We start from the raw sequence: 14,530 nt of genomic DNA on the forward strand, positions 1-14,530 counted from the left end.
GGGCACCACATAAAATTAAAACAGCACACAGAGTGAAAACCGAGGACTCCGAATGGAGTCCATTCTCCTTGGTGGCAATGACGGTGGCAGCACCCCAGCCAAGGGCCTTGCCTTTCAGGGAATGCCAGGATCACGGGCGGCGCTCATCCAAGGCCTTATTTCCAACAGATCTACTGTAATGTATTCAACTTGAAGGTCACCTTTTTTTTTTTTTTTTTTTTAATTTGAGGAGGAGGAGGGAAATAGAGACGAAGAGAGATTCACCAAATCACTGACAAATGCCTGGGTCAGGAGCTCAATCTGCATCACCCACCTGAGTGCCAGGAACCCAACCATGAGCTGCCACCGCTGCCTCCTAAGGTGTGTGTTAGCAGGAAGCTGGAGCCAGCAACCACTGCTGGGAGCCAAACCCCGGTGCTGCAATGTGGGAAGAGGGCGTCCTACTGGCATCTCACCTGCTAGGCCGAATGCCCACCCTTTTCTGAAGTGTAAATAACTGACCATTTCTCTTCCTATCTGAGGGACCCCTCTAGTAGGCAGGTGGTGTAGACCAGGCAATTCTGATAGGAGCCCCTCCTCTCAGGAGAGAACAGAGCCAGGCAGGAATTGACCCCAGTGACAACAGGATGCCCACAGAGAAGTATGACTAAGCCCAGGGCCATCAGAGAAGTGTCGTGGGCTCTGCAACATGAGGCAGGCCCCTTCCTTCCCACATGCTGCCTGCTAGCCGTTTCCAACCTGCATGTACCCGCGATTCAAGGGCTTTCCTCCTCCTGGACACTGTGGTGCTGGAGTCACCATGACAGAGTCTCGCTCCATGTGCAGTTTAATACATAGAAGGGAAATGAACCACACAGCTAACGGAACTTCTACCCTGCCAAACCCCAGGCCAGTTTCAGTCTGTGTGACTCTTGTTGCAAAGTTCCTCCCACAGAGCGCAATGCACGCCTCTCCCAACACCCCCTCACGCATCATCCGCACAGAAGAGCACCCGCCACCGCAGCCGCCTCACCCTTAGGTGTCTGCACACTGGGAATGCAGAGTGCAGGGCTCTCGGCGCACTGGATCCATGCGGTTCCCTACATCGCACACCCTGGGCGGAAGTGGATGGTAACGAGTTGAGAAATACAGTCGAAAGTCAGCTCCATCTGATTCCGCGCAGAGCCAAAAAGATTCCTCTTCTTGGCAAAGATCTCTAAATTATCAATTCACGCTAGGAGCCAGCAAACAAGAACCAAACAAAGCCTGCTACATCCAGCGGAGCTTGTGGAGTTTTAGGAGTTTATTGGCATTGATGGAGACGTTGGCCAAGTATGAAGCATTTTTGCCTCACTGGTAACAAGCTGCACGGAGCTTTCGAAAAAAGACCAGAATGGGAGAAATCTGGGAAGCAAGCTTCTAGAGACAATGAGTCACAAAAGCTCAAAGTGCAAAAATGATGTCCCAAGTAGGGTTTCCAAAGGAAAATGCAAACAGGATTTATGTCTCCAGTTCTTAAGCAGGAAGAGGGGAAGGCCCCCTGCTGAGCAGCCGCTGGCCAGGTCCTTGGGCTTATGGGGTACGCAGAGCTCAGAGGACTGCACATCCCCCCAGCGGAGGACCAGCCTGGCGACTGGGCAATAGCAGCCCAAACAGAGGCTCTCTCAGCACCAGCACCTGGCTTAGCTCTGGCCACCTCCTCTCTACACCAAGGCCTATTAAATGGCACAGAAGTTTCTGGAAGGCTGCTGCCTTCCACCACTTCGAGGCTGCCCTCTACGTCTTCACTGATTTCAGGACTGAAGGTCAACCACTGATGGCAAATCATTCAAAAACAGTCAAAGCAGGTGTGGGCATGTGGCTGTGGCCCAGTGTGTGAGCTGGGTAGAGTCCTGGCTCCTCAGTTTCCAATCCAGACTCCTGCCACCGTGTACCCTGGAGGGTGGCAGGGGATGGCTCAACTACTTGGGTCCTTGGTAACCACATGGGAGACCCAGATGGAGTTCCTGGCTCCTGGTTTCAGCCAGGCCCTACCGCTCAATGTTGTAGGCATTTAAGGAGTGGACCACTGGATGGAAGATCTCTCCCCACCCCCATTTTCACCAAAGTGCATTTGCCTTCCGCTCTCCCTGGAATTCCACATCGGGCATCTGAAGGCCTTCTCGACACAGCCTACGGTGTCTGTACCACACCTCAACTGCAACCCCCAGAAATCGACTCCCCACCCTTCCTGATTTTCTCCTTTCCTCTACTTCTTTCCCATTTCAGCGATGGCCAAAATCACCCACCCATTTGCCCAAGTCCAAACTCCAAGCGTGCCAATGCTTTCCCCAAGCCATCACCAGGACAGACAGACCCAACTCCCAGGACACGTTCCAGACACAGCCACTTCTCTGTTTCCACTGCTGCCACCTTTTTGGTACCGCTGTCTTGGCCCAGTTACCCCAGTGCCTTCCTCGCTGGACTCTGTGGATTCCACTCCCCACCCCGGCATCCGCATGGCAGTGTCTCTCAGCTCCGCGTCCCATCAGGCCTCTCTCCTGCCTCACTGCACACTGTCCTCACTATTCCAGCTACCCACACTTGAATGAATGGCACTTGTTCCCTCCGGGCATTGCAATGGCGGCTCCTTCCCTGTAGGGGGCGCCTCTTCAGAGAAACGAGAGCTGCTTGTCAGTTCTTCAAGAGGGATCTCAGACACACTGCCCTCAAGTCCTCACCCGGTTACTTTCTAGCACATCTTCCTCCTTCAAAGCACCCAAAGGGCTTTCAGCTCTCTTCCTGCTGTCTGATCATTTTGTCTCTTTCATTCACATCGAAATTGGTCTTTTCACCACCAACATCCCAGGGCCTGCACATAGTGCATAGAGTAGAGACTGTTGGTGAAATGCGCATTTCTTCCTTCTGACAGGTGACTGTCAACCAGCCCCACCCTGTGCTCTGTACTGGCCGGGATGGCAAAGACGGCAATCATGGTGACGATGGCTAAAAATAACTCACATGTGGACAACAGCGCCAAATGCTGGGGAAGACCTTGAACAGCTGGAGTGCCTGCACTTGGCTGGTGGGAGTCCGTGTGGATTTGTCACAGGAAAACTGGTGGCATCTCCTGAGGTTGTCTCCTATGACACGGCAATTCTAACCCTACGTGTACACTCTACAGGAATCTATAAATATGTTCATCAAAAGCTTTATATCAGAACGTTATTCCTAATACTCCCGAATTGAAAACATCCAAACATTGAGAAACAGACCAATACACTGTGGTATATCAGCACCATAAGCAATGAAATCACATACAACACGAGTGACTACGTCAACGCACACAACATGGAAGAATCCCACAAGCAGAGTGACGATGGTGATGGTGACGACGGTGACAATCATGATGGTGGTGAGGACAGTCATCATTTACTGTACCCCTGCTGGATCTGATACACAGTACTATCCTCAATGTAACTCTGGCCAGGCAGGCGTCAGACTGTGGGCCATGACGAGGGCATTTACAACAGCGGGGAGGGATCAAGGCACCGGCCAGTGGTGCTAGCGAGAGGCAGAACTCACAGCCAAGGCTCTTGTTTTTCCCACTTGGCCACACTTAGAGAAACAGACCAAAGTCAGTTCAAAGTCACCCGTCCGTGGCAACAACAAAGATGCACATCTTGGTTTCACACGAGAGATTCATGTCCCTAAACTGTCTCGTGATGTGATGAATAAAAGATGGAAAATATGATACTGACAGGTCATAAGCCCAGCTCACTTCATGCCTGAGCCATAAAGACCCTAGATTTTCAGAAAGTGGGGTACTTTTCTTTCCTCTAATTTTTCTAGGCAGAGCTGGGAGAGAGGAGGGTTCAGTCGTTCTGGGCAAGTCAATGTGAGGAAAATGCTTCTCTAATCCACCTAGAACAGTCCTATGCTCCTTTCCCATGCACCCTGTAGTAAAAGCAAAAACAGAACGTTTGTCCCCAGCCCTGCTGCCCACAGCCGCCAGACCAGCTTCCAAACCACAAACCTTGTGAGTTCCTCTTGGAGCTGCGTGTGGTCAGGTGGAAAGAATTTCACCACAAACTTCACCACAACGTGCTTTGGCCCTACAGAGGAAGGGGAAAAAGCGATACAGCATTTATTGATGTGCTTGACAGAGACTTTATGGGAATGTTACCCACCGAATCATGCATCTCATCCCAGGCTCCCAGGAACACACCAGCAACCTCTAAGGCACTCAGCACTGGCTGAGTTCTGACAGGGGATAGGCAGGCAGCTAGCTAGGTCTGCGGAGCTGGGAGTCACACGCCCCCATGTGATTCTATCAGTGACCCCTTTCCCACAATCCTCTGCTTCCTCCAGGACCTAAGGAAGGATGCCATGAAATACGGACGATGGGCTGTGTGTGGAAGCGCCATCTAGTTCCCACCACTCCCAACCTCACAAAAGAGACCAACGACTGGGAGGGGCTCTCTCTCCCACCAGAGGGGGGCTCTCTCCCCCACTGGTGGGGGGAGCTACTGGGTGCTGGCTTTCTCCCCCTCCCCCACCCCTTGTAATTTCAGGCAACCTTCAGTCCCACCGCCCTCTTGTGATGGGTATTTCTGTGTGAGTGTGCGCGCGCGCGCATGCACGCATCACCCTATGTCCCTTACATGTCAGCACTTAGAACACACGTGTTTGTGCATGACGAGAGCCTGGAGTGAAAATTAACACACCCCTCGTGTCACAGCAGCTTGACTGCCAATGCATACGATCGGTTGTGGGGAAACCAGTATCTGTTTTTTTAAAAAATATCATGACAAAAGTATCACATTGGACCATTAAACATTTTCTAGAGACTTAAATTATACCAAGGTGTTTTGTTTTTTTTTTTTTTTTTTTTTTTTAAAGAAGTTTGTCCGGAAATGTAGCTGATTGGCTGCTTCTGCTCAAATACAGGCTTTGGCCAATTAGAGAAAAGGGGAACTCAGTTCCCCACTGCTCTATTTACAAGGTGCACTTGCCAGGGTGCCCAGCAAACACGTTTCTTGCACCAGGCAGTCCCCCAGCTCTGGAGAGAAAACAAACAAGGCATGGCCCTGCTGCTGCTGCGTCACATAAACCACCTTCCCTCCCGGGGACTTCTCTTTTCCAAATTACAACATCAAACAGATCGTCATAACCTGGGCCCAGGGTCAGAGGTTTGTGTTTTGCTGTTCACGCTGTAACGGGGAGTGGTCTACAGGTTCACCTTTTGGAACGACAGCACAGAGCCTACGACCCAGGGATTACAAGGTTCTCTAAAGAGACCCGAATCGTAACAGCACAATACTAAAAGCAGCAAATATCTTTTTTGCTCTACCTTTCACCATAACACACCTGAATACACACACACACACACACACACACACACAATCAATTTTGGATTATAATTTCTGTGAAAACATTCAAGCGTAGAGAAAAGCCAAACACACTAAATCCTAAAGGGCAGATGGTGACGACGCGGGCAGAACTGGGAGAAAACACAAAGCGAGGAGACGCTGCAGGCAGGAGGGGCGGCACTTCTCTTCCCCACTAGCTGTAAAGAGGAGCGGGAACCCGTGCACGTCAGTTCTGCAGCTCCGGATGACAAGGGCAGGATACGCCGGGGAGGAAGCCTGCGCACTTTCTGTCTTCTCTTCCAGAGAGGGAGCTGAGAGGCTCTGCAGATCCCTGGAGAACCTGCTGGCGCAGCAGATCGGCTCCCTGCCAGGAGCTGCTCTCTGGGCGGGGACCCAGGTCAGTGTCCAGGCTTCGTGCTAAGCCACCTAAGGGCTGGGGCTGCTCTCCCCTTCCCCACTCCCAGGGCCAGCCCTGGGTGAACAGGGACACAACCACGCCTTTTCCTTCTCAGCTTCATTTAAATGACACGATCAACATCAAGGTCATCACAGACACATAATTTGCTGGAAGTGGCCTAATGGGGTTTCTAATCAAACATAAAGAGAATCCCTCAGCTATTGTGAGCCTTATCTTCAACCAAAGGGATGTCAGTCCTGTTTGCCCAGCGTCTAGTGGCATGACCTTGTGAATAAAGGGTCACCTTGGACTTGACCCCAGAGCAGAGAGAAGGGAGGATGGACCATCTCTCTAGGTGTGAAGAGAAAGCAAGTGCCTGCTTTCCTTACGAATCTCCCAGATTCTCTCTAACATTTTCTTTGCAACATGCAGTGTGCGTGTACCCCAGACTCCCTTCATGCCTCTGACTGCTTCTCCCTCACCTCCGTCCCATCTCTCTACCCCTCACCACCCACCCACCCACCCACCCACCCACACACACAGGCACACACACATACACACACAGGCACACACACTTTGGGGAACCTTATTTTTCCAAACAACCCTTGCAATCCGATTTCACAGTCTTTGGCGAAGGTGGACAGAAAACCTAAAATCAATTTCACGAGCACACATGGCTCCCCTTGGAGCAAAGACAAGCTCTGTTACTCTGGGGTTTAATAGCAGGCTTCAGTGTCTCATCAAAACAATCCTTGATCTTCCGTGCAAGCTTTTGATTAGCAAATTGTTACAGGTTAAAACTGCGGAAGATATGCATTTTAATAGTGCATGGGTTAGTGGATGATGAAAACCAATTAGGGGGTTAAAAAAAGAAATTGTGTTACTGTGTTATTGTGTTACATGGCACAGGGCAAGAATCCAAAGGAGCTGTTCGGCTGTGCACTTGTCAGTGTAACACAGGGTGCATACTTACTTCTAATCTGTTTCACAATAGGTTTTAGGAGATCCAGCCACACCTAAAAGGCAAAGAGAGACACATTCTTAATGAAAGAGTGCAAGCATTTTGAGACTCGATTTGCAGCGCTTAAGATCAAAGGACGTTTGAGTGTGTGTGGCCGCCTGTTCCCTTTTTCCTCCAGAGGCTGTGTCACACGTTGTCTGTACCACTTTTACAGAACCAATCCTAACATGTTAATAGCCTGGGCTGAAAATGTACCAATCTTTCCTAGGCTTAGATAAACAGCTAAGCATTTTCCTCCTCCCACTGGTGCGTTTAGCATGACTATTTAGAAAGCATGAAGAACGGCCACACGGCTGGCTAGGCGCTGAGTGAAATACGTGTGAAGGGAAATATAAATCCGAGACCATGCAAGGAGCTCTTGCTGGAGGGGGAGGGAAAGAAATGGCCATGAACAGTGTGTGGCCTCTGCCTCGCTCACTACCTAGAGAGCCGCTCACCTCCCAGAGCAAGGTCAGAGCGATTCCTGCTACGCAGGAGGGAAATCTGAGATGTGCAGAGGCTCAATGCTTTCTCCCAGACCCCTTGGCAAGAGAGCGGCAGAGCTGGGACCAAGCTCAGGTCTGCCCGCCTCCAAGGTCGAACTCTTTCACGTGCAGTTTGAATGGCAACATTTTCACATAGGAGAGAATCCCACTGTCATGCATAATAAAGCTAAGCTAGGGGCTGGTGCTGTGGTGCAGTGGGTTATGCCGCCTCCTGCTACACTGGCTACCTGCATGAGCGTCAGTTTAAGGCCTGGCTACTCAGCTTCCGATCAGCTCCCTGCTAAAGTGCCTAGCAAAGCAGCGGAAGGTGGCCCAAGTTCATGGGCCCCCACTGCCCACGCGGGAGAACATCATGTTGTTCCAGGCTCCTGGCTTCGGCATGGCCCAGCTCAGGCTACTGTCATTCAGCCTTTCAAAGTAATAAACAAACAGATCTTTAAAAAAAAAAAAAAAATCAAAGCACAGGCTAACAAAAGTCCCCCTGAACCTCTGGTCTTTTGAAAAATGTCCCTGGGAAGCTCAGATTTGCATATGTGACAAAAACAAGGTGATTGTGCTAACTATAAAGAGGGTTTTCAAAGTAAAGGTGGCAAAGAGAACAACCCCACAGGAAAATGATGCAAACAACCCCAGGTAACTCACATGGGGAAATGTAATGTAGAAGTTCAGGGAAGCCAGCACTAGGCACGCGAATTAAAGCCAGGAAATACCAGCACCCTCGTGACTCCTGCACCTGGATATACCACGCACGTGGGTATAATTCCCAGCGTTGGCCAGGGCACCGTCTCGCTGGACTGCTGGAGCAATGAACTGGTACAGCTCTTCTGAAGACTTATTAAGAAATCATGATCGAGGGGCCGGCGCTGTGGCGTAGCGGGTAAAGCTGCTGCGTCAGTGCCGGCATCCCACATGGGCGCTGGTTCGAGTCCCGGCTGCTCCATTTCTGATCCAGCTCTCTGCTATGGCCTGGGAAGGCAGTACAAGATGGCCCAAGTGCTTGGGGCCCTGCACTCACATGGAAGACCCTGAGGAAGCTCCTGGTTCCGGGCTTTGGTCAGCACAGCTCTGGCCGTTGCGGCCACTTGGGGAGTGAACCAGCTGATGGAAGATGGACCTCTCTTTCTCCCTCTCCCTCTAACTCTGCCTTTCAAGTAAATAAAATAAATCTTAAAATAAGCCCATCCACACCCTTTCATGCATCCCTTCTACTCTTGTTAATGGCACATCTATGCCCACAAAGATTTACATACAAGGATCACCAATTCTAACATTCTTTTTTTTTTTTTTTTTTTTTTTTTTTTTTTTTTTTGACAGGCAGAGTGGACAGTGAGAGAGAGAGACAGAGAGAAAGGTCTTCCTTTGCCGTTGGTTCACCCTCCAATGGCCGCCGCGGCCGGCGCGCTGCGGCCGGCGCACCGCGCTGATCTGATGGCAGGAGCCAGGAGCCAGGTGCTTTTCCTGGTCTCCCATGGGGTGCAGGGCCCAAGCACCTGGGCCATCCTCCACTGCACTCCCTGGCCACAGCAGAGAGCTGGCCTGGAAGAGGGGCAACCGGGACAGAATCCGGCGCCCCAACCGGGACTAGAACCCGGTGTGCCGGCGCCGCTAGGTGGAGGATTAGCCTAGTGAGCCGCGGCGCCGGCCAATTCTAACATTCTTATAATAGTGAAGAAAAGTGTACAATAGCCTCAGTGAAATAAATCATTAAAATGATGCATCTGCATAGGACGCATCGCCACACAGGCATGAACAACTTTGATCCTGATGAATATTTAAGAATGTGGGGGACGTGCTTGGGAGGCGGGACACTGGGTGGTCACTTCCCTCCCTCCGCCTTCTTACACCATCCACGTGACTTTCAATGAGCACTCAGAATTCTCATAATGAAAACATTTAGGTTTAGATTTTTCCAATCAGTTTCATTTTCTTCCATCATCCTTCTGATATGAGGGTATAATAAACTTTACATTTCTATCTTGCCTGTCTCATCCTCCCATCCCCTAAAGAGGCCAAGGGCGTGACCGAACATCCCCATGGCCCCGCCCACAAACATGGCCTTAAGGAGAGAAAAAGAACCACTTGTGAGATGGAATATGCTCCTCCCAAGAATCCTAAAAGACAGAGACCCAAAAGCATCTCCATTTGACACTGATGAGAAAACCTGGATTCAGAGACAGCTCCCAAAGCTGGCTCTCAAACCCCACTCTGTCTCCTTCATTCATTGAACAAAGGCTTACGGCGACCCAAGCTAGCCTTTGGGAATAAACCACGGGAAAACAATCAGAGTTCTTGCTTCATGGAGCTTTCCGTCTGGTAGGGCAGGCAGACAAGAGTCCCAAACCCTCCTGAGCCGAGGCGCGGAGCAGCAGAGACTCCCAGTCACTGCAAATCATCCAGTCTCTGGAATTCTGTCACAGCAGCCCCCAAACGGGCATGTAGGTGGGTTCAAGTAAGACGTGAGAGGTGAAACCAGCGGCACTGACTGCGGGGCCGGCTAGAAGCCTAAGGGAGGAGACCGTGACCGACCGGAAGGGTGCAGATTTCTGCTGGGGACTTCAGGGCCGATGCTGGTGCTGTTCCCAGGGACGGGAAGCACCGAGGCTGACCAGGACGGAGGGCTTCTAGTCACACTGATGTTCTGGGGGTGCCTGCGCATCACCCAGAAATGCACGGTGTAGCGCAGAAACCAGGAGAAACCGCCATCTGCAAAATACGAGTCGTCCCACTTAGAACTGGCTACCACGGTCACTCCACGGAGGACACGTGGCCACGCGGGATCCAGGGAATGAAATGCGTGAGCCCCGACCACTGCCTGGAGCAGGATCAGCCAGGTGGGAGCAGGCGAGGCTGGGAAGAAAACCAGGAGAACCCGGAGTCACAGAAGCCAAGGGTGTTTTTAGCAGGAAGCGCAGAGTGGTGCAGGCGCCCTCTGCTGGGCAGCGGCGGATCTGCTGGTCTCTGCACTCAGACAAGGGGCTGAAGGGGTGGCGGCTCTCCAGGAGGCTTGGCTGGGAAGCAGGAGGCGACAGAATGGCGGCAGGGGACTGAGACATCAAATAGGGCAGCAGTTCCTTTGCTTCTTTCCCGCTGGAATGAGCGAGATGTGTTTCAGAAGCAGAAGCACGGAACACATGCAGCCAGGGGGACACCCAGTGTTCTATGAGGCCGGAGACGGCTCGAGGGGACAGCTCCACTACCCAGGGCACTGGCTCGGGATCCAAAGGGAGACAGCTCTTTCACTGTGCCAGGCTAGTGGCAGAAGTCCAGGTGCTGACATTCCTGTACTGGGAAGGAAAGTCCCTAGTTGATGCCTTCTGTTTTCCCTGCAGAGTTGGAGGGTCGGAGAGGCGGGGTTTGAAATAGTTGTGTTGTGCAGGAGGGGGAGTTAACAAGAGAATTCTGGGAGGAGAGGGGGGAGACCCAGTCCACTGAGAGCCCCGTTGGGAGCCTGTGGCCCTCTGTGTTTCTGGTCTCTGTGATGGTGGCAGGGGCCCCGTCACCAAGATCTGTCAATCTCGCCATGGAATCCACCTCAGCAAACCACCCGGGGCCAATCCAGCACGCGTTGCCAACGGACTTGCCAATTTTATGAATTGTTTCCCAACATCCTTCATCTGTTTTGGCATGTCTGTGGAAAGCATCGAGTCTAAGCACTGATTTGAGCCAACTGTGCATCTGGGTTTGTCACTTGTAGGCCGGGGGACACGAGATGGGCCACAGCTAGCCTGCTGGGCAGAGCTCCCCAGGGATAACGCCACAGGGCATGGGTCCTACCCCGGGTGGAGAGAGCCCTGTGCTTCCCCTGCCTACCGAGACGTGTGGGCTGGGGGAGGGCTGCACACCATCAGCAGAGGAACTGGGAGCAACAAGCCAGAAGGGTTTGCTGCATGGCGAGCCGATGGGAGTAGGCTGGATCACCCCAGACCAGCATGCCCAGAGCTGCTCAGTGAACACAGCGGCCAGAGCCCAGCTCCTGGGCAGTTCAGAGGCCATAAAACCACCGCCATCTTTCCTCCCCGGCCAGTGGGTCTCTGTGCAAACACTCCCCACCTCCCAGCCCCACGAGGCTCTCCTGAGCACACACCCACACATCCGCACGGCTGGGGTGGAAAGGGACTTGGTTAAAGCGAATGCACTTCTAGAAGTCTCATGCCTTCTCGGTGACGAACACGCTCACTGAGCCACGGCACTGCTGTCAGATCTGGAGGCCACGGCACCAGGTTGCTAAGGCTGCTGCGACAGAATCCCACAGACCGCATGGGCCAAGCCACAGGAATTCATTCCCGGGCAGTCCCGGAGCTCAGGGTGCCGGCGGCTTTGGCTTCCGGGGAGGCCTCCCTGCTGGGCCTGCAGGTGGCCACCTTCTCACCATGTCCTCACGCTCCCTTTCCTCTGTGTGTGGGCAGCCCCAGTGTCTCCCTGTGTGTGGAAAGACGCCGGTCACACTAATGGCCTCATTTTAACTTCAGCACCCTATCAAGGATCCTCTCTCCGGGTGCACTCGCGTTCCCACATACTGGGGCTGAGACTCCAACACAGGAATTTTAGGGTGCACGCAATTCAGTGCACAGCCCCATCTTCTGCAACTTGGTTTCAACACAGCTCTCCCGCCTGTCTGGTCCTGCTTGTCTCCCTCTCAGCCAGGCTTCTTATCTCTCCCCAATCCTGTGACCTCTGAACCCTTGTGAACACTATTCTTGGAACCCTCTGGAATGCGTGCCCTGCACTGCAGTTCTCTGAGATGAGAAGATTTGCTTTCATGTCAGCGGATCAAAAGCAAGACCAGATGAATCGCTGTGGCCACAGCCCTCCGCTTCTTTCTCTAAACAGCTTTCCCCCGGTTATTTTGGTGGGTAACATGCTAGGTGGACTTTGTGGGCAGCTGTGAGGTTTTGGAAAAGGTCAGCTGCGTATCGGACAGGGGCAGGGGAGGGACTAATATTTCTTGAGCATCTATTATGTGCCTGGCACTGCAGAGTTCTTTCCACACTCTTGTAGGTGGTGGCCACAATGTAGTCATTTCATAGACCAAATCGGCCAAGCTTAGAGAACTTAAGTTGCCCAATGTCAACAGTTGAAAGCAGACATCAGATCCAGCAGACTCCACACCTGGGCTTTGTGTGTAATACAACACGTTTCCCACCAAAGCTAGAGGACTCAAGGAAAGTTCAGCTCTCCTCTTATTTAAAAATAAAGACTTTTTTTTTAATAAAAAAGACTCTCATTTAAAAATCAAAACTGCATATAAGCAAGCAATCTCGTCGTCTACCATAACATATATAGGAACCAGATAAAATATCTGCTATGGAAAAATCATCCAACGTCTAGAATCTACTGCCACGCATCAGTCTAAATTCAGGGTGATCCCCTAAGAAGAAAAACTTTAATGTTTTTTGTTTCTAATAATCTGCTTAAATGTAAATTTTATATTTATTTAAATCACTTTATTTATATCTTGTTATATTAAGATCAAATAAGTATGGCTTTCTTTTTCAAAACCTATTATTATTTTTCTAAAAAAGATTTATTTATTTATTTATTTGAGAGGCAGAGTTACAGAGAGAGAGAGGGAGAGACAGAAAGGTCTTCCATCCAGTACTGGTTCACTCCCCAGATGGCTGCAATGGCCGGAGCTGAGCCGATCTGGAGCCAGGAGCTTCTTCCGGGTCACCCACAGGGGTGCAGGGTGGGCCATCCTCCCCTGCTTTCCCAGGCCATAGCAGAGAGCTGGACCAGAAAGAGGAGCAGCTGGGACCTGAACCGGTGCCCACATGGGATGCCAGCACTGCAGGCGGCAGCTTTATCCACTCCGCCACAGCACTGGCTCCCAAAACCTACTATTTTATAGATTATTATCTATTTTCAGGCCTGGTCAAAATATAGTAACAGGGAGGAGGTCTGCTTTCCCACAGGAAACAGTTTTAAAACTGGAGAAAACCCATCATGCAGCGTTTGAAGGCCTGGCCACCAGGCCGTGAGAAACAGCGATCTCTGAAAATACAGCAAATACTAGCAGACGTGATCTCCACACGCACCCAAGGCAGCTCCTCGAGCGAGCTCCCGGGCTACGGGGTAGGGAGGAGGAACACGAAGGAGACCCAGGGCCCCAAACCGCCGCATTTCCCGGGACCCCTCAGCTGAGCGCAGCCGGGTGCCCTGGACAAACGAGCAGCACTGCAGGGGGCCGCCTAAGTGTGAAAGGTTGGTCAAGGCTGGGAAAAACCACGTGGATGACTTAGAGGCCACGTGCCTGGTGCTCACAACACCAGCGACTGCCACCAGACAGCCCAGAAAACCTGGGGACCCACAGCACCGTGGCAGGGTATTGCGGAGCCGGGCTCTAGAAGTCAACAAAACCTAGGCTCAGACTGGCCACGACAGCATCCCCTACTCAAGGAACCTAAGGGCCGAACGGCTCCCAAATAATCGCATCTGAGAACAAACTCCACAATGCTGGTAAGAAAATAAAATAAAATTAAGAAAACTGAAATGCACAGGTGTTCATCTACCACTCAACAAGGCCGGCATCACAATAACTCGTATCCACTTTAGAAAATCACCAGGTCCAAGCAGCAGGAAAACATGACCCACCACGACCCCAAAATTCAACCTTAACTGGAGATATGGAAGACAGAAAAGAGATCCGAACTAGTTAGAACTACATTATGTGAGTTAAAAATATGCATGGATGAGATAAACAGGAGATCAGACGCTGTAGAAGAAAATATTGGTAAGTTTGAAAAAAAAAAAAAAAACCCAAATGAAAGAGTAACAGAAAAACAGAGCATCAGAAAACCACAGTGGGAAGAGATTAGGAGCTCTAATATGTCTCTGTACTTCCTCAAAGGGGAGGACGTGGCAAGGAGGGAGACAGTACTAGGGGAGAGAGAGCTGAAATTTTCCCAGATTGGATCAGCACTGGAAGCCCACAGACGCAGCAAGTTCAGCAAACCCAAGCGTAAGACACGTGCAGGAGGGGCCGGTGCTGTGGCACAGAGAGTGAGGCCACCACCTGTGTCCCGGCATCCCTCGGGCGCCGAGAGTTAGGCCACCACCTGTGACCCGGCATCCCTCGGGCGTCGGCTTGCGTGCCAGCTGCTTCATCTCCAGTCCAGCTCCCTGCTCTGGCCTGGGAAAGCAGTGGAAGATGGCCAAGTGCTTGGGCCCCTACACCTGCATGGGAGACCCCGATGATGCTCCCGGCTCCAGGCTTTGGACTGGTCCAGTGCTGGCTGTTGTGGCCATGTGGGAAGTGAACCAGCAGATGGAAGACCTCCCTCTCTCTATGAGACTCTTT

The 14,530-nt window shown here is 51.6% G+C and overlaps 1 protein-coding gene across 2 annotated transcripts in view; it reads right to left on the bottom strand.

Annotated features, from left to right (window-relative positions):
• FARP1 (FERM, ARH/RhoGEF and pleckstrin domain protein 1) overlaps nucleotides 1–14,530 on the bottom strand; it is a 285,577-nt gene that overhangs the window by 68,498 nt on the left and 202,549 nt on the right. For both annotated transcript variants that reach the window (XM_051850519.2, XM_051850517.2), the window contains exons 4-5: nucleotides 6,701–6,743; nucleotides 3,995–4,073 (exon numbers count right to left, since the gene is read on the bottom strand). In XM_051850519.2, coding sequence (XP_051706479.2) covers nucleotides 3,995–4,073; nucleotides 6,701–6,743 — 122 coding nt within the window. The remainder of the gene's footprint in view (nucleotides 1–3,994; nucleotides 4,074–6,700; nucleotides 6,744–14,530) is intronic.

The sequence above is a fragment of the Oryctolagus cuniculus genome, chromosome 9 (assembly GCF_964237555.1).
Source record: "Oryctolagus cuniculus chromosome 9, mOryCun1.1, whole genome shotgun sequence".
NCBI lineage: Eukaryota > Metazoa > Chordata > Mammalia > Lagomorpha > Leporidae > Oryctolagus > Oryctolagus cuniculus.